A 19,288-nucleotide genomic window follows, 5' to 3' on the forward strand; every position below is an offset into this window, starting at 1 on the left:
TGTTTCCACCCCACTGTCTTTCCTCCTGAAGGGAGGCTCTTGCTCCCGGCCACTGACCCTTGGTGTTCTGTAATTGCCGAGCAATTTAGAGATGACTTGAAATATATAATTCATGGGCGCATCTTTGATCCTGGTCCCTGGGAGGCAGCGAGGCGTGGCCGTCTCCCGGGGAGAAGTTCAACCTTGACCCGGGAGGAGATGGCGCTCAGGGGCTTGGAACAGAAATTCAGGGTCAGAGAACTCGCCAGTGAGTTGAGGCTAGCCCTCGGGCCCCGCACAGAATGCTGGGAGTCGGGGACCCCCGCGAGGGACCTCACAGTGGAACCTTGTCAGAGGGCACTGGGGTCAAATCTAGAACTGAGCTATGGAATCAGAGGCGAAGATGTAAATCTGGACTCAGATGGGTCCCAGGGTGGTGTTGCGACCCACTCTTCTGCGTATTCACAAAAGCAAGGTCTAGAGCGAAGTCTAGAGACGTTTTTCATTGCCACGACTGGGGAGACCGTAGTGGCATCTGCCGGGCAGAAGCCAGGGATGCTGCTTCGACATCCGGCGATGCTCAGTGTGTCACCCCACCCCTTGGCCGACCCACTGCGGACAGAGGATTACCCAGTTCAGAGTGTCAGGGCTGCCGAGGCTGAGACACCCTGGTCTAGACGATCGAAGACATGTGCTGCTTTATCCTTTTGACGATCGCAACCACGTTTGCTCAGAGCAGAAAGCGCAGCTCTCGTTTTACCGGCCACACTGAACCTGTGTGTGTGTGTGGTCCCCAGCCACCTTCTCCACGGTGTCCAGGTAGTGAGCCAAGAGGCAGTGTTTGCTGTCGTGAGAGGGGACCCCTCTGTCGGATGCCGGCGGAACTCCTTGGGCCACTGAAGGACATGGTGGAGACACTACAGGGCACTGGGGACCCCTGTGCCTTCTAGAAGGGGTTCATTACCCCCCGTCCCAGCTGAGGGGCCTCAAGAGGGGCCCTGGCTTGCTGAACAGTCTCCCTGGGAGATGCTCTTGGGTGTGGAGGACCTCGGAGCACCCTGCTCACCCTGCAGAGGTCAGCACGAGGCGATGTCACAGGTTATAATCAAGGTTCTGGAGGCAGACGGGCCCGGGTTCGAGTTCTACTGTGCCACTCACCACCCCCACCCTCCAGCAAGTTGGCACCCACCCCCACCCCTTCCTGCCTCATCTGTAAAGTGAGAGTAAAGCCAGCCTGCCGGGCAAAGCCACTGGGGAGAGTCACTGACATGGTGTAAGTGGAGGGCCTGGCACACAGTAGGTGTGCAAAAGATAGTAGTGTGTCTGTTTTCCTTCCTTCCCAGGGAGGGCACCAAGGTTTCAGGCTGGAGTTCAGGAGGCCCGGGTCTGGGTAGAATCCCCGCTTGGCCAGGGGGGGTCTCTCCTCCTTCCCTTTGGGCCTCAGTTTCCCCCTCTGGGGAAACCGCCTGAGGACGCTGGCCTGGGGATGGCGAAGGGACCATGGCTGTCTGTCTGAGGACACCGGGTGCCCCATGAGGGAAGAGAACTTGAACTGGTGCAGAGACCACATGTACACACAATAAATAAATAAGGTGCAAACACACACACGGGCACGGACAGGAAGGCGGGGCTTGGGTGAGCTGGAAATGGGGACAGCGGCTCTCGCTGGGGAAACTCCTGGTGGAAAATTCCTCTCTGGGAAGAGCTGCTAACGGGAGCTGTCGCTGTGCCTACGTGAGAGCCCAGTCTGCCAGCGAGAAGCCCGCGGGGGGTAACCTGGTTGTGGCTGGGCCCGGGAGCGATGGGGGCTGCCAGGGACAGGCGTGTGTCCCGGGAAGAAGAAACCTGCAGGGCAGCAGGCTGGTCCCGGACCGAGCTCAGCCCTGGTCTGGCCACGGGACCTGGGGCCACGTGTTCAGCCTCTCTGAGCCCCCGGCACCCCATCTATCTGTAAGGTAACACACTTGTCCTGGCTGGTTTCCGAGGGCTGTGTGGACCCTTCCGTTCTATGGGGTAATAACAGTGAAAACCACAGCAATGGCTAAAACCTGCTGACCCCTTACTGGAATCCTGGGTCATGCAAGGCATTCCACATGGATGGTGGGTGTTACGCTTGAGGGTCCCTGTGCCTCAGTTTCCCCTTTTGTAGAAGGAGGCTGTTTCGCTAGGCAGTGGCTCTCCAGGCTTCCTTCTGGCTCTTTTGCCACATGCAAGGAAGTTGCAGAGGGACCAGGGGGTGGTCTTTGAGGGAAAACATCCCCTGTGACCTCCACCCTCAGCCTCCACTGCTGGTAAAGATCACGGTGGCAAACCCTTCTGTAAAGGGCCAGGTAGTAAATATTTCAGGCTTTGAGGGCCACGTGCAGGCTGCTGCTGGGCTGCTACACCTTATCTTTCTTCTTCTTCTTCATTGCTTTGAAAAAATATAAAAACCACTCTTAGCTCCAGGGCGGCGAACGCAGGCTGCAGGCCGGCTTGGCCGAGCTCACGGCCCACCAGCCTCTGGTAGCGATGAGTGGTCTCGCCTCATGTCAGTGCCCGGCATCCTTTGCAGCATCAGGCTGAGCCCCGAGCCTGTCGTTCCTGCCAGACTGTCCCCCTGGGTCCTGCCCAGAAATGAACTCTGGAGCCACAACTGAGCCCTGCCACGGGCCCCGGCCATGGCCTGTTCTCAGCTCCTTCGATCAGCACACATTTCTCAACAACCCCAGCTCAGCTTCCGAGAGCCACCGAGGTGCGGCCATGGCCCCCTGGGACAGGGAGGGCCCTGCGTGGCCCCCTTCTCCCCCACCTCCTCATTGTACATGGTAGGAAAGAGCCCTGAGCAGAATCCTCAGGCCCCTGCAGGGTGGGGTCCCCCACTCCACAGCCCCGGTTCTTCCAGGCTGACTGTGCCCCCATCCGGGTTTCTGAAATGTCTTCTCAGTGGGCCCTCCCAAGACCCAAAGCAGCTCCCTCCTACTGTACTCTGCTCCCTCACTGGGGCTTTCAGATGGCTGCAGCGGACCCCCAGTGAGAAAGGCGTTAGACGTGGTCACCGGTGCACGCGAGCATCTAAGGCAACAGGCTCACTGAACACTACTTCCCGGTGCACGTGAGTCAGCAGCAGTTCCCTGGGCCCCTTCCCGGCCCTCCCCGTGCTCCGCCGTCCCCTGGAGGTCTGCCCCTGTGGGTAAGCATTCCGCCCAGAACCGGCAGACCGTCCATTATCTCCTCAGACAATTAGTAACGAAGGAGGAAGCCATGCACATGCGCACCCAGTGACCTCGGCCATGCCACAGCAGCTCCCAGAGGACAGGGAGGACTTCGGATGGCTTCGTAACAGGGATTGAGGGCCTTTCTGTCCCAGTCCCTCTTGGGGACAGCGATCTGAGCTCAGGGACGGGCTGCCAGCTGCCCGACGGGGGAGGCCAGCGGGTTGGCTGACCTGCGCCTGGGGCCTGCTCCATCAACGCCCGCGAGCACCCCATCCCTTCCTGCAAATCAGCCCCTCCCCGACCCCCCGACCTGCGTCTGGATGGTTCGGCGACACCTGCTCCTCCAGCAGGGTCCTGCCTTTTCAAGTATATGATTGCCCCTTTCTTAATTTTTTTAAATAGACTTTACTTTCAGGGTAGTTTTAGGTTAACAGAAAAACTGAGCAGGAAGCACAGAGATTTCCCACAGATCCCACGCCCCCAGCTGCACACGGCCTCCCTCGTTATCAGCACCCCCACCAGCGCGGTGCATCTGCTACAGCGGAGGCAGCTCCACTGACACTTGATGTTACCAAATCAAGTGCGTAGTTTCCATTCGGGTTCACTCTTGGTGGTGCATGTCCAGTGCGTTTGGACAAGTGAACAACAGCATGCATCCACCAGCACAGTCTCACACTGACCAGTTTCACTGCCCTAAAATTCCCTGTGCCCCCCACCATTTACCTCCCCCCACCCCCCGCCACACCACCACCACCTGGCCACCACTGATCTTTTCACTGTTTCCATAGTTCTGCCTTTTCTAGAATGTCACACAGTTGGAATCATCCAGTAGGCAGCCTTTTCAGACTGGCTTCTTTCACTTAATAATATGCATTGAAGGTTCCTCCGTGTCTTTTCATGGCTTGAGAGCTCATTTCTTTTCAATAATGAATAGTATTTCATTGTCCGGCTGTCCCGCAGTTCATTTGCCCATTCTCCTACCGAAGGGCTTCCTTCCACGCTTCGGCAGGAAAAGCGCCCGTGTTTTCTCATCCGGTGCTGCCCGCCGCCCCAGCAGGCTGGTCCCGGGCTCTCCCCGACTCGGGCACCCAGGGTTTTCCCAGCCTCTCCGTCACGGTCGCTCTTCTGCTCGCTTGCTTTCTTTTTCTCCTCTGGCAGACTAACGTCTGCTCTTTCTTTGGGCTTGTGATGATGGCCCCTAAGGCTGCAGGTCATTAGTCCAGATGGCCGGCAGAGACTGGACTGTCTCAAACCCCAACTCCATATTCCAGAAGGCAAGCATTGGTTGACTAGTTTTATATCCCAGTTCACCTGTGGTTGTGCGGCAATGCCAGTGGGCAGGGTCATGTGGTACAAACACGGCCACTGGGACCTGCCCCTGTGTGCAGGGGGTGGGGGTCACTCCCTGCACAGACCCCCCCAATTCATCTTCCACCTATACCTTGCGTGGCCTCTAATCACCGCAAGTTACTGAATCTTCATCTTTTATTGAGATGAATTCTGGGCAAGTGGTGTTATTATGAGAAGGAAGGAGATGGTTTGTTTGTTTGTTGACCAAAGCTTGGGCAGAGAACAACAGTTTATTGAGAAACTGTTATGTCAGGCTTAGCAGAGGGAAGGCTTGGGAGCCACGCTGCCTGGGCTCGAACTGTGCTCTACCATTCCTGGCTGTGTGACCTTGCACAAGTGATTCAACCTCTCTGAATCTCAGTTTTCTCATCTGTGAAAGGGGGCTAACAAATGAGACAGTTCATATAGGACTGTTGTCAAGATTAAATAAGATAATATCAAGAATAGTGCCTGACACCTAGTAGGTGCTCAATAAATACTAGAACATATGGCATTTCGGTGTTCCGTATTTTAAACATTCACTCATTTAGCCTGCAAACCTTCCTAACGAGGCAGGGTGGGTTGGCCCTATTTTTCAGGTGAGGAAACTGAATCTCAGACAGGCCACGTGCTGACGGTCACACAGCCGCCACGTGGCCGAGGCAGGTTCGTGCTAGGAATGTCTAGCACAACCCCGGGATCGGGCCACTCTGCCTGTTCCCTCCTGGTGGTCATTTCCACTCACTGTGGCCCCGCCTGCTTCCCTGCAGTAAGTGACAATGGCCATAAAGTTTGAGCAAGAGGCATTGGAGCCATTACCCAGGGAAACAAAATTTTAATATTTATTTATAATGGGCACCATATGCTCCCTCTGATTTTTTTATTTAATTACATCATGGCAGATGGCTGGGTGTTAACGGCCATTTAGCTAATGGCCCTTTGCCTTCCCATTTATTTCCCCGAGTTTCGGAAGGGTGAATGGAAACGGACGTGGACGGTGAGCTCTGAGGGCTGGGCGGTGGCGGGTAAGTCCCCGGCCCAGCAGCAGAGAGAGGGAAGCATGGGGGTCCCGGGGACCCTTCCTCGGCGGCGTGGGGGGTGCCCGAGGGTGCGTGAGGACACACATCCTGTGGCTGGGAGCCTGGCACAGGCTTCCCCTGTGAGCGCACGCAAATATGCAGAACCTGGGACGCAGCGATCCCGCCGCTGGGACCCAGGAGATGAGTCTGTATGTACACAAGTGCCGTCGCGGCTTTGCAAAGACCGACCACAAACCCAGAAAACAACACGGCCGGGGCCCACACACCGCGCGGAGGTGCGACATTCTTCCCCAGGGTTAGCTGAGTCCGTACAATTCCGGATTCCTAAAGACTGTGGGTGACAGCCACAGGGTAGGTTTTGGTAATGGTATTTCTCAGACGACTTTATCCCTTCTTTCACTTGCCAAGGGGCTGGTCCGGGAGCAAGAAGGATGAGAAGGGACTTTGATTAAAGGAGATGAGCCGGGGTGGGGGGGCCCCGCCTACCTAGAGAAGTGTCTGAGGGACGGTGCTCCATGTCTACAGGCTTAAGAAGGGCCCCTGAGTTGAGGCTGGGATTTAACCGAGAGACGCGGCGGGCGAGCGAGGGTGCTAGGTGTCCTGACTGCTGCTTCGTGACATGGAGGCTGAGACAGTTCTGCGCTCTGCTTCTGGCTGGCTGTGCACTTACACAAGCTACATGATCTCCACGGGCCTCAGATTCCTCGTCTGTGGAGTGGGTACCAAAGGGCCTACAGCGTATCGGTGTGGAGAGGTCTCGACTCACCTCCCAGGGATCAGGACCAAGATCTCCCTACAGGGTTCCTTGCACGTCAGGGAGACTAGAGAAACACTTCACACCTCTAGTGACACAAGCAAGGCTAAACAAACCCTGGTGTACTCCCACGTCATCGATAGCATCGATGAGCCACTTATTTAGAAGGTGAAGAGCGCGCCGGCCCCCTCCTCCCCTGCGTGGGGCAGGGAGGCCGGGGAGGAGGAAACCACTAAGGCGCCTGCTGCCAAGTCCGCTCCCACGGAGCGTGCCTGAGGCCCCCCCCCCCCGGGAAGCTCGGGGAGCCCGAGGGTAAACGCAGCCTCGGAGCGAGTCTGGGGGAGGTGTGAGCGGGCTGGGGAGCGTACACAGCAGCGGGCCTCGGCCTTCGTATGGCATCTGGAAGTTAACCCTGGTGGTGGGAGGGGGAGGGGCACACACAGCACCCACTACGGATCCACGGGGCTCGCATCTGCGAGGACGGTCGTAAGCTGCGCACGCAGTGGGGCCCGGCGATTTCACTCCTGGGTACATACACACCCCGCGTTACCCCGTGCGTGTGCTGGAGACGGGCTTACAGTGACGAGTGAGGGATGGATTCCATCCTGCCCAAACCTCCGAGAAGGAAAACGGGGTCCTTCTACCAGAATAAAGGAGCGCTGGGCAGGCAAAGCCACATACATTCTCCACAAATTATTATCAAAAAAGGAAACACCGAGGTGGCATTTCCACATATGAACCCATGTAGTCCTCACACCAACCCTGTAAGCGCTGTTGCTTCCCCATTCTACGGGTGGGGAAACTGAGGCACGGAGAGATTACCAGCCACCTCAAAGGGTTCCAGCGAGGATTAAATGGCTCGGTGGCAATAAGATGCTCAGCACAGTGCCTGGCATATAGTAAATGCTCAGCAACCCCAGTGATTTGTGATATTTGTATCATTAGACCAGACTACACTTTCACCTCTGGCCAGGCCTCCCGTTGCCTCGGAGACCACGCCCCCCAGCTAGAACTGCAAAGCTATCAAACCCTCACAAACCCGTTTTCTCAGGAGCTATTTCTTGGCCCAGCGTGGATGGTCGGGGGGTCGTCTGGTCCCGGAGCCTCTGCCCTCAAGTAGAGTTCAGGGGGCTGTGGAGGGAGGGCTGGCCTCCTGCCCAGCCTTACGGGCTTCCAGCCAGAGCTGCCGGCCCCCGAACTCGAAGGCGGGAGCACTGTGGCTCCTTTCAGCGGAGGGAGGGGGAGGGGGAGGGGGAGGGAGGGAGGGAGGGCGGGGCCTGCAGCACCTACTGTTTTCCCTTCCCGCAGGGCCGCTCTGCCCGCCACTCATTTTCTTGGCAGCGCCACAGCAGAGGTTCATTGCGGCACTAAAAATAGGCCGCGTTCAGACACTCCGAGGCTCCGCCTGGAAACCTGGACTGCAGTAACCAAATGCCACCACTCCCGAGAAGGGGCCCCCCCCCCGGCGAGCCTCGGCCTTGTAGAAACTCCCGCTGGCCCCCAGAGAGAAGCGAGCTGGGCGTCATCGGCTACAGTCACCAGATGGGGAAACTGAGGCTCGGATGACAGCCAGCTCTTAGCAAGCAGCGACTCCATCCAGGCTTAGGGACTCTCCCGCAGACTGCGCCCCAAAGCCCCAGGAGGCATATGCTGTGGTCAGCCCCCACTTTATGGAGAGAAAACCGCAGCTCCGGGAGGCCATGGCCCATGCCAGGGCCTCGTGGCTGCAAGTGACAGGAGAGGACGTGGGTGCGGTCACGGCTTCCCACACCTAACGAGCCCACGGAGACCGGGAGGCGAGGGGCTTGCGGAAGGCTGACCGGAGACCCCACATAGTCTGTGGACTGGGAAGAAACTTCATACCTACCTCCCGGGTGGCCAGGAAGCAGGATTTTGTCGAAATGCGTTTGCAAAACCCTGAAACCATGTCTGGCATATAGTAGGTGTTCAACAAGTGGCAGGGAGCTTTATTTCCCCCTGCTCTCTGGGGAAGAATTTCTGTATGGGGAGAGAAAAGAGAGAGACTTGTGTGGGGAGAGAATGAGGGGTGGACATGAGAGGCAGAGAAGATTTGGGGGTTCCCTTGGGGGGTAAGACTACAGCTCAGCAAGGGCCCCAGACCCCCGCACCACCCAGAGCTGAGGAAGGCAAGATGTCCCCTCCACGGAGTCCCGGATGGACAGTTCTCCCAGGCTGTCCCCAGTGTCCTGGCACATGGCACGGAGTCATGGTTTCAAGGTCACGCCCTGGGGGGGAGGCCGGTCCCCTGATTCTTTGCCTTCATCTCCTCCACGGGTGTTTGCCGGGGACCCACAGCACACCACAGGCTGGGGCTAGTGCAGTGAGGGAGAGGACGCAGTCCCACCCCTGTGGGGCTCAGATTCCAGGGTGCTCTCCCTCCAGATGTACCCCCCTCCCAGCACTGGCAGGATGGTGTGGGAGGCTCACCCAGTGCCCCCTTCCCTGGAGGAGCCCCCGCCTCACAGCCCTTTCCTGGGAGGGCCCCCGTCCCTCCCCACGCCACCAAAGCCTCAATCTCTTTCTGTTCCCTGCCAGCTCCTAATGAGCTCATTATCCTCTTAAAACCCATTTGGCGCCCAGTTAGAGAAAAGATGTGTTGAAATAGAAAAGAATGAGAAGGGAACAACAAAAGGGGACTAGACCCAAAAATATCCTCAGAGAGACAAAAAGACACAGAGAACACAGCAGCCGAAATTGTTGCCGCCTCTACGGCAGCCACATGCTTTACAGGCTGCTCGCATGTGCTTGCAGGGGAGGGGGCTTTCTTGAGCACCTACTATGTGCCAGACACTCTTCCAGCAAATTTTTTTATCCTCACCCAAGGTCATGTTTATTGAGTTGTGTGTTTGTTTGTTTTTTAGAGACGGGAAGGAAGGGAGAGAGGGAGGGGGGAGAAACATCGGTGTGAAAAAGAAACAGTGATCAGCCGCTTCTTGTATGTATCCCGACGACCCAACTGGGGACCAAACCCATGATCTTTTGGTCTACAGGGTGACACTCCAACCAACCGAGCCACACCGGCCAGGCCTCTTTCTGCAATTTTTAATTCAACCCTCCCAGCAATATACGTCTGGGGTATCAAGATGCTTATGTTTACTTTACAGCTGAGGCACCTCAGTCGGTGCAAAGAGGTGTCTTGTCCCGTCACGCAGCTGGAGGGTGGGAGGAGCAGGATTTGAACCCAGGCCGGCCTGCCTCCAGAGTCCACGCTCTTGCCTGAATGCCGCCGGAGGGTTGGTGACCCCCTGCCCATCCTTGTGAGGACTGCTGACCTCCTCTCATCCTGGCCCAGTCGCAAAGAAAGTTGGCATGTTTTTGCACAGGGGATACCATGGGATACCACCTCCTGCCGGAGGCTTTCAAGCTAATTAGAAACTGGTCTTTCCACAGTGACAGTGTGACCAGAAAACTTCCGTGGACCCCCACGTGCGCTGTTAGAGCACAATTCAGACTCCAGAGCTCGGCGTCCGAGGCTCCCCACAGTCCGGCCCTGCCCACCCACCGCCTGCCCAACTGTGTCCCCACCACGCCCTGAGCTCCTCGGTCCTTCCACCGCGGTGACCTGCCTCCCATGTGTGCTGTCCCCCCTCCCTGGGCGACCTTCTGCTCTTCCTTCTCCCCAAAACCGACCCCTGTTGAGAGACCTGCCAGCTCAAAGACCCTTACTTTTCAGACCCGTACCGTCCTGGGCTCCCACATTCTGGGACTTCTCGCCCCCCGGGGCCACAAACCTCCTGACGTTGTAATGCCAAGTCTGGGAGCGTATGGTCTAAGGCTCTTTTCTGTGCATATGTCTTTAATTTTCATCAGATTCTCAAAGGGATACGAGACCAGGCGAGATGCAAGGTCAGGAATACAATCTGTGAAGTCCAGTGACCCTGGGTTCATAGCCCAGCTGCCACTCACCAGCTGTGTGACCCTGGACAAGTTACTTGACCTCTCCTCTCTGAAACTGACACAGATCTCCCTCACAGAATTGTTATGAGGATTAAATCGGAGTACGATGTGTTTAGAGCGATGTCTGGCACATAGTAAGTGCACAATGAACATGAGTTATTACTATTAATTGCTGCTCTGTCTCTTATACATACATCTACTACAGGGTTTATCACTATCTCGTACAATGATTCAGTACAGTGATTATTTACATTGCTGTCTCCCAGAGTACGCTCTGAATTCTCTGAGAGCCAGGGACCCTGAATTATTTACTTCTGCATCCCAGGCAAACACACAGTAGGCAAGAAACACATGTTTGTAAGTGAATGGAAGGATGGGCAGATGAATGGGTGGGTGGAGAGTCAGAGGGATGAATGGGCTGCTACAGTTCAGATGGATGGATGGGTGGGTGGGTTGATTGATGGTGGATGGATGGAGAGTTAGGTAGATTGATGGATGGGTGGACGGCCTGTGGCTTAATGGATGGATGGGTAGGTGGATTGATGGATGGAGTAAAGAGTGATGCCTAGGTGGATGGATCAATGGATAAACAGAGAGTTAGACCCCACAGGAACACAGATTGGGGGCTGTTTTGTTCACTGATCTATTCCCAGTGCCCCGAACAATAGCTAGTGCATTGCAGGTGCTCAGTACTTAGTTCCTGAGTGAATGGGAAGGCATATGGAGGACCGGCGGACGCCACCTTGAACCATAGTTAGACTGTCTACGGTCTGGATTAGGAGGGGCTGTTAATCATTCAGGTGGCCCATTGGCTGACAGTTGAATCCATGTGTTGACCAAGGTTGTCACGAGGCCCCCTGCTGGTGGAAATGTGGAAGAACATCAGCCAGTGGGAGTTTTCTATTTTCTCATTTCCGTTCTGTTTTTCTCCTGCTGGTGATCCTGAACGTTGACTCTTAAAGCAGTGATTCTCAAACCTTGGCACTCAGTACCATCACCCAGGGGAACCTTGTTACACCTCTAGGTTTCCCCTCAACCAGAGATTCTGGTCGGAGAAGTCAGGAATCTTTAACGAGGTGACTCTGAATCCGATGCTTCTCAGACCACACTCTGAGGGACCCCGGCAAAGGGTGAGCCACCACGGGTCACTGGGAGGGACTGCTGCAGGGGCCATCTCTGAATTCCCGAGTGAAGCCCAGACCACGTGGGGGACGGGCAGACTCGAAAAGGCAGTGGTGAAGAGCGACGGTTTTGCATCTGGGCCATCCAGGGTTCAAACCCCAGTGCCACCACTCACCACCTGTGGCCTCAGTTTCTTCATAGGTACAATGGGGCAACAGTTACCTCCCATAGGAAACTGGGGGAGAATACACGAGATAACTCGAGCAGAGGGCTTGTCACAACGTAAGACATGCCGCAATGCATGAATATGTTGTTAAATGATCCTGGCTTCCTTCTTCCTTGGCTAAAGGAGCCAGGCTGGATCTGATCTCCTCCTCTTCCTAATATGTGCGCCCTGTGAGGGAGGGACTTTGTCTCTCTCACTCACAGCTTTCTCTCCAGCACGCAGGACAGTGCCTGCTACAAATAGCAGCTGCTCACTAAAGTTTTGTTAGGAAAAAAATGAATGAATTGGATCGGGTTCAGTATCAGACTGGTCCAACAGACAGTTCAGCAAGGGCCCAGGAAGTGCTTTCTGGACTTCAGGGAACCCACAAACCAGTGTGTGTGCGACAAAGACGTAGGAAGCGTGGGGCACAGGAGCCTGTGGCTGTCCGAGGTAAAGCCTATTGTCCCCAGACCAGCGCCCAGTAGGGTTCAAGCCCCCAAACTCCCCATGCAGTTTAAAGGAAAAGGCAGGTGTTCTGGACTGGGCTTCTGTCCAGCACCGCTGGGTGTTTCGGGCCATCGGTTCACTCCCTCCTCTGCGCTCCACATCGTCCCCTGACAATGTTCCAGAACCTTCGAGCCATGACCTCTGCGAGGAAGCTTCTCACACTTGTGTCTGTGCTGTTCTGCAGGTGGCAGCCCTGAGCCCTAGTGCATGACCGGATGGAAGCCCGCCAGCTTCTGCTTCCAGGAGGTGGACACACGGGGCTCAGCCCCGCCCTGGGGGAGAAGCCAGAGCGGGCCTCGGGGAAGTAATCCCGCCCGACAGGCCCCAGGGCCCGAGGAAGGGCAAGAAGGGTGCTACCGCGGCGGGGCCTGCAGAGTACTCCAGGTTGAATTTTCAAACTCTTTGTGAACTCTCTGAAGCGAGGAACAAGATGTAGGAAAATGGGACCTACTCCTCGGTGTCTGGGGCCTCAGAACTCCTTCTGCAGCCCAAGGAAGCTCACCTTGACCTCCGGACCGCTGGGGAGCTCTGCCCTCGGTTCTCTCTGCCTAGGCCAAGTGCTCCACGTGTCCTCCAGCTCTGGTCCTGGCCATCACCTTCACAGACGGAACACGCCCGCAGACCCCCAGGGGGTCCGTCTCTAAGGGGAGCTTGGGAAAGGAGGCCCCCCTGTCCCCTCCCTGTGTGCCACCTCCAGCCAAGTCCCAGCACGCCAGTCCGGAATGATCCGGCTATGGCCAAGCTCTGGTTCAAGTTCCAGCGGTACTTCCGCAGGAAACCTGTGCGCTTCTTTACCTTTCTGGTGCTCTACCTGACGGCAGGGAGCCTCGTCTTCCTTCACTCAGGCTTCGTGGGCCAGCCCGCCGTGTCCCAGAACCAGGCCAACCCGGCCGCCGCCGGGGCCCCGGCCGAGAGCGCGGAGCTGCCCTTCCTGGGCGACTTGCATCTGGGCAGAGGCTTCCGGGACACGGGCGAGGCCGCGAGCATCGCCCGCCGGTACGGACCCTGGTTCAAGGGCAAAGATGGGAATGAGAGAGCCAAGCTGGGCGACTACGGAGGAGGAGCGTGGAGCCGAGCCCTCAAGGGGCGGGTTGTCCGGGAGAAGGAGGAGGAGCGAGGTAAGTAAGAGGCGTGGCTACGGCGAGGGGAGGGGGATGATAATAAGGATCGTGACAGCCAACGGTTGGTTCTCAGCGCTTTAGAGGAACCAGCCAGCAAATACTTACCGCTGTAGACACACAGTAGGTTTCTTTATCACCCCCATTTCGGAGGAGAAGACTGGCCCTCAGAGATTTAAGTAGCTTGCCCAAGGTCACGGCAGCTTGCAAACCAGTAAGCATGGATTTGAACCTCACATTCGAACCTCTGTCCGAGTGCAAAGTCTGACCCTCCCCTGCAGCCGCTTCCAGCCCGTGTTAAATACACGAGAAAATAACAGCAGCTGGCATCCATTTGGCACTCACTACGTGCCAGGTACCGTTCCAAGCACTTTCTGTGTATTGGATTGTGGCCACCGCTCTCTGTGGAAGGTGCTGTTTTTCCCCTTGTAAAGATGGGGAAACTGAGGCACCAAGAGCCCAAGGTTAATAACTAGCACATGGCAGAGCTTCGGCTCCACCTCCCTGCCTCTGAACCCCCCCCCACCAGCTCCCTTGGGGATGGCACTTGGGGGACAGCATTGTCGTGGGCACATTTCCTTGCATTTTCTTAGCCTTTCACAGTCCGAAAGGGCTTTTCTTTGTGTGTTAGCTTATTTGACTTTCACTACACTTCATGGACTTGAGCAAGGGGTGTCGACCTAGACCCAGTTAACGGATGTGGAAACTGAGGCCTGAAAAAGTGAAGACAGTTGCCCAAGGCCACACGGCTGCTAAGTGGCAGCACTGGAGTTGAGATCAGACCCGTCTGGCCCGAAAACTTGGCCTGAGCACTGTCTCCCAGAGTCCACTGACCTCTGCCTGTGTGACCAGCGTGCGGGGGAGGACCCCAGCCCGACCCCTGCAGTTCGTGAGATTCACACGGATGGACATTTCCAGAGTCTGGGCCAGAGGGCTTGGGAGGACCCACCGCCAATCAGGACAGAAGAGGAACCTCTCGAGCCTCGGGGTTCCCTGCCACACGTCACTCTTCCGCTGCGATGCAACTCCTTTGGTGGCAAACCCCTTCTCCCACCATGGAGAGAAGCGGGGCTAACGGAGGGGACTCCTCCTGGGGAGCACGCTCACCTGCTTCAGTCCGCCTTGCTCCTGGCTCCGGAGCCGCCCACAAGCTCTTGCTTCCGCCCACAGGAATCGCCTAGAATTCGGCCACTCCCAGAACCCAGTGTTCACAGGGAGGCGACGGCAGAGTGGGAAGTGGCAGAACATATTAGGGGACTTCGATTCATACTCTAGCTCCACTGCAGCCAGCCGAGTGGCCCAGGGGCAAGCGGCTTCACCTCATCCAGCCTCAGTTTTGGCATCTGTGAAATGGGAATAATGGCTCTTCTCTTCCAGGAGTCTCCTGCAAGTTCAGGAAGATGATGGTTACGCAAATACCTAGCACGATGCCTGGCACCTAGTAGGTTCTTAGAGGTGATCAGGAAGGTCTCCAGGGTCCACCCTGGGAAACGACCCCATCCTGTAGACACTAGGGAGGTGTGAGGAGCTACATGGGTGGAAAAAGTGTGACGTGGCTTCTCTCTCTCCGCCACCTCCACTCGCCGGGCTCCATCACGCCCGGCCACTCTGAACCTCCTCTGGCACTTTGCAGGCCCCAGGGGTGGTCGCAAGCCTGCCCCTTAGTGTGTGCTCCCATCGTGCTCAGGATAAACCCCAGAGCCCCTGCCTCGGCCCAGCTCTGTAACTCACCTGGTAACGCCCCCACCCCTCTCACTGCACCCTGCCCCACTGGTCTTCCTGCTGTTCACTGAGCGCATCCAGCCCCTCTGCACCTCGGGATCTTTGTGTAGGCAGGCCCTCTCATCCGGGATGCTCTCCCACTGGAGCTCTGCATGGCTCCCTTGCTCCTTCCCTTCAGGTCCCCCGTCAAACCTCAGCTCCCCACGGAGGCCTTCCTGGGCCGTCTGAACTAAAGGAACCCCACCTCAAAGCTCACCACAGCCATGCCCCTGGGTTTGTGTTTGTCCCGGCGCGTCTCCCCGCCTGCGGGCAGCGTCCCCTCCCTCGTTCAGAATCCGCCTCCTGCACCAGACCGTCAGCTCCAGGAAGGCCAGGGAGCCGCCTGTCTAGGTCACCTCTGTTCCACCAGCCCCGGGCACAGCCCTGTCACGAAGGTGGTGCTCAGTGCCTGCTTGTGGGCCAATGAGTGGCCGAGTGGACAGATGAAGGAATGACCACCCCTCAGCCCAGAGCACCTCCAAGGGTCAGCGCCACCCTCACTTAGCTCACCTGCGGGAAATTGCCCCCGACCCCCTCCCCCACCCCGAGACTTGATCAAATGCTCCTCCTCTGGGCTCCTTGTCGGGGCCTTTATGGGAACGGCGATGGCCTGTGGTTTGTCACGGTCCCCTGATACAACACGGATTCCTCCTGGCATGTAGGGTACTTGTCACAGCATATGACACTAATAACAACCCCTCCCCCACTTGTTAGGAGGATGAGATGCCAGTGCCACCACCAGCGTGATTATCACCATTTCGTGAGCACTCATTCACCGGCCACTGTGCCGTTTCAGTGTGACAGTGCGTGCCAAGGGCTCATCACACCTCCGGCTCATAATAACTGGTCACTTCATAGTTGCTGTTTTTATTAGTTGTAGTAATGATAGCTAATATCTACTGAATGACTGTGTTTCATTGCCTTATTCAACGACCATAGCAACTCAAAAAGTCAGACTTGTTGTGATCCTATTTCACAGACGGAAAAAATTAAAACTCAGAGAGAAGTCACTCGCCCCAGGTTGCACAGGCAGCAGCTGGAGGGACTGGGGTTTGAAACGAGGTTCATTTGACTCCAAAGCCTGTGAGCTGCCTTCTATACCGAGATAACCCGCCCGTCCCTGGAAATCTTACATATTTTATCAAATGTAAAGAGAGAGAAGGAAGAGGAAATAAGAAAGGAGCCCGCAGCCCAGAGCTCTCAGCAGGCAGTCTCTGGAATCAGGTGCCGTTATTAAGAAAACGCAAATCCAGCCTGTCCTTGATTAACTTATTCAGAGTTCAGCGCGCAAAGACAACATATTAGATTAACGCTAATAGAAACGAGACGCTTCTCCGACCTGCCGCTAAACACGTTCGGTTTTCCTCTGTGCTGGCTCAGCGCTGCCTGGTGCGGTGACGCTGGTGCAGGACTTCAGCTGCAGAGCATGCAGAGCCCATCCCGGGGCAGGAGGGGGAAGGCAGGGCGGCTCGGGGCTGGGCTGGGGCTGGGCAGGAAGTCTGACTCCCTGGGTGGAGCTGGCCCCTGCAGTGTGTCAGTCCCCTTGCTAGGTCCTTCACCTCCCCCAGCCTTGAAAGAGACCTGTGCTTTGAGCTGTTGAATCAGTGTTCGCCTCCCAGTTCTGAAGCATGCCGGCTGTGCAGCCTTGGGTAGGTCACCTCCCCTCTCTGAGCCTCGGTTTCCTCTTGCGGAAAAGAACGACTTACCATTAGATGGCCGTCTCGACAATTACATAAGGCAAATTGATTGCGTGCTCCCTGACCGTCAGGTACTTTTTTAAAGCACTTTGCATTTTTTGCAGCAGATGATTTTGAGAGCAACCCCACGAGGTAGACAGTGTTATTGACTCCATCTTACAGGGAGGACACGCAGGCACAGAGAGAGCAAGTAAGCTGCCCAAGGTTATCCAGCTGGAGGAGGAGGGTAAACCAGTGTCAGAACCTACGTCACCTTACTTCTCAGGGCACAGAGGGTGCTCAGCGCAGAGTCTGGAGAGAAGTTAAGAACCTAGTAAGTGGCCTGTGGCCTGTGATTGTGCCTGGTTTACCCGCCTGGCCTCCCCTCCTTGCCGGAGGGATGCTGCCACCGGGGCAGGATCTGAGGGCGGGGCTCCAGGAAGGTGGCTGAAGTGGGTTGGTGGTTACCACACTGGCGAGCTCAGCGGGAGGCAGAACTCCAGGGACAGGGACGGTGGTTGTGTTTGTCACAGCCGCACTGGAGGGTCAGCAGGGAGTCACTGGGCCTTGCCCAGGGCACAGAAGAAACTGCCTCAACACCCATCACCCGTTCAGGAGAGGTCAGCACAGGCAGCGGGTCACAGCATGTAACGTGCCCTGTGTCTCCAGAGCGTAATGAAGGGCCACGTATCTTTTTATCCCTCCCACTCTTACGTGAGGAAATGGGGTCATCTGGCCACGCAACACGTCTTCAAGCACCTGTTACATGGGACATGTCACCCCGATGCCTGGCCTAGGGGGAGCGTCAGCAAGGGGGTGGAGCAGCATGGAAAAGCCCCGGCTTCGGGGCACGTGGACCTCCAGTTGAATCCCAGCTGCTGTCCCCAGGGACCTCCCCTCCCCCATTCTGCCCCCAGGAAGGTCTGTCTGGGGAGGACAGAGATGCCCTCCTACCAGGCTGGGACCCAGTGTGGTGGGGGAAACAACGGGCGGTAGGCAGGCCCGGGTGTGGATCTGGTTTAGACCCCCACGGCTGGACAGACCCAGGCAACTCAGCCTGGGAATCAGCACTTCACTCCAGGGACCAAAACGCGTCTCAAACCAGCTTAAGCTAAAGAAGAAGAGGTACAGGGACTTGTCTCCAAACTGTGGGAGGGGCTGGGTTTCTAGATGAATGACTTCTAACTCTCTTCTCCCCTTGCGTCTGCCTTCGCCGGCTGCTGCTTCCACACAGAACTACCCGGTGCCAGGGAGTGCGGCTGTGGGTAGCTCTGGGCTCCCAGCATGCCAGCGTCCTGTCCAAGGAAATCAGATCCCCCCGCCCCCTGCCCTGGCTGTCATTTATAAGAATCCAAAGAATGGGCATGTGTCCTTCCCCAGAGCAATCAATCACTGGCTGGTGGGAGGGACGACAATGATTGGCCCGGCCGAGGTCAGTGGCCTCCCATGGTCAAGGTAAGGTCCATTAATAGAAAAATAGGAAGGGGTGCTTTGCAGGCACGGACAGCACACTGTGGTCCGCCCCCTCACTCCACCGTGAGCACGCCTGTGACATGCACTCCCACTCCTGTTCATCTGATCATTAAAAGTCTCATCTAACACAATCTACTTCCTCCCGCCCCGTAGCCAAACACACCTGCCTCCACTGTAAGGCAAGACCCCCCGCTCCCCAAATCACAGCGCATCCAAGTCCAAGCCCAGCGTGTCCGGGCTGCAAGCGCCCTCCAAGCACCGAGTGTCGGTGTGGCTGTTCTTGATCCCGAAGCCCCTGGGCCACGGGGAGGTGAAGCCTCCCCCGATGTAAGGTGGTGGGAAGGGACACCTGAGCCTCCTGCCTTTCCAGAGAGACTCGAGTGTAGGAACGCGGGCAGACCGCATAGCTTCTGATTCCATTCAGGAAGGAGTCATGTTGAGGGGTTACCCATCGGAACATATACCATAGGCCAAAACTGAGATCGCCGCACGGGAGACAGTTGTAATAGTCACTGGGATCAGTTTCCTCATCCACAAAATGGGTTAATAGGAACGGTGTTAGTGTGGCATTTAAAAAAATTAGGCATGCCCCATAGTAACGTACATAGCACGTACTACTTGCTTGAAACATGATGATTTTATCTCCCTTTCTCTCTCTCTGTCTCTTGTACACACACACACACACACACACACACACACACACCTGTTGATCTATGATAAGGATTCCATGCTGCCAAAATAACCTTTTTCCCCCTCCTCCCTCCCTCCTTCCCGTTCTCCTTTGTCTCCCTCCCTCCTGCTCCCTCTCTCTTTCCTCCCCCGCCATCCGCCAATGCACCCTTGGACACTCTGTCCCCTAGGGCACTGCTGAGCCGAAACCAGTGAGACCCCCCTCCCCAGCACCTCCCGCGGGCATCCTCCCAGCTCGGGTGTGACCTTCACCCATGCCCCCGTCCCAGGGCATGATTCCATCTGTGACGGGAGGGACACACCTTGTGGAACAAGCACAGTGACGAGACGTGGGCTTCTCCAGAGCTGTCACCCTCTGACGTGGCCTCTCCGGGGCAGTGATCTTCCTTTCAAAAACGGACTGTTCTTAGTCGACCAAGTCACCTCTGTCTTTCACAGGAAATCCAAGGTGGTGGAGGTTGAGGCGCATCTCCAGCAGAGCTGACAGACTCTGCACTGAGCGGGGCGGCACTGCGG

At 56.6% G+C, this 19,288-nt stretch overlaps 1 protein-coding gene across 2 annotated transcripts in view; it reads left to right on the forward strand.

Moving 5' to 3' along the window:
- Positions 1-19,288, forward strand: part of WSCD2 (WSC domain containing 2) — a 95,257-nt gene that overhangs the window by 38,944 nt on the left and 37,025 nt on the right. The window contains exons 1-2 of one of the 2 annotated variants that reach the window (XM_045846265.1): positions 10,235-10,351; positions 12,239-13,172. In XM_045846265.1, the coding sequence (XP_045702221.1) occupies positions 12,788-13,172 (385 nt within the window). In that variant the 5' untranslated portion in view covers positions 10,235-10,351; positions 12,239-12,787. Of the gene's footprint in view, positions 1-10,234; positions 10,352-12,238; positions 13,173-19,288 lie in introns of those variants that run through there. The other variant, XM_045846256.1, reaches the window with a different exon arrangement.

The sequence above is a fragment of the Phyllostomus hastatus genome, unplaced genomic scaffold (assembly GCF_019186645.2).
Source record: "Phyllostomus hastatus isolate PE091 unplaced genomic scaffold, TTU_PhHast_1.1 phas_contig_1162, whole genome shotgun sequence".
Taxonomy (NCBI): Eukaryota; Metazoa; Chordata; class Mammalia; order Chiroptera; family Phyllostomidae; genus Phyllostomus; species Phyllostomus hastatus.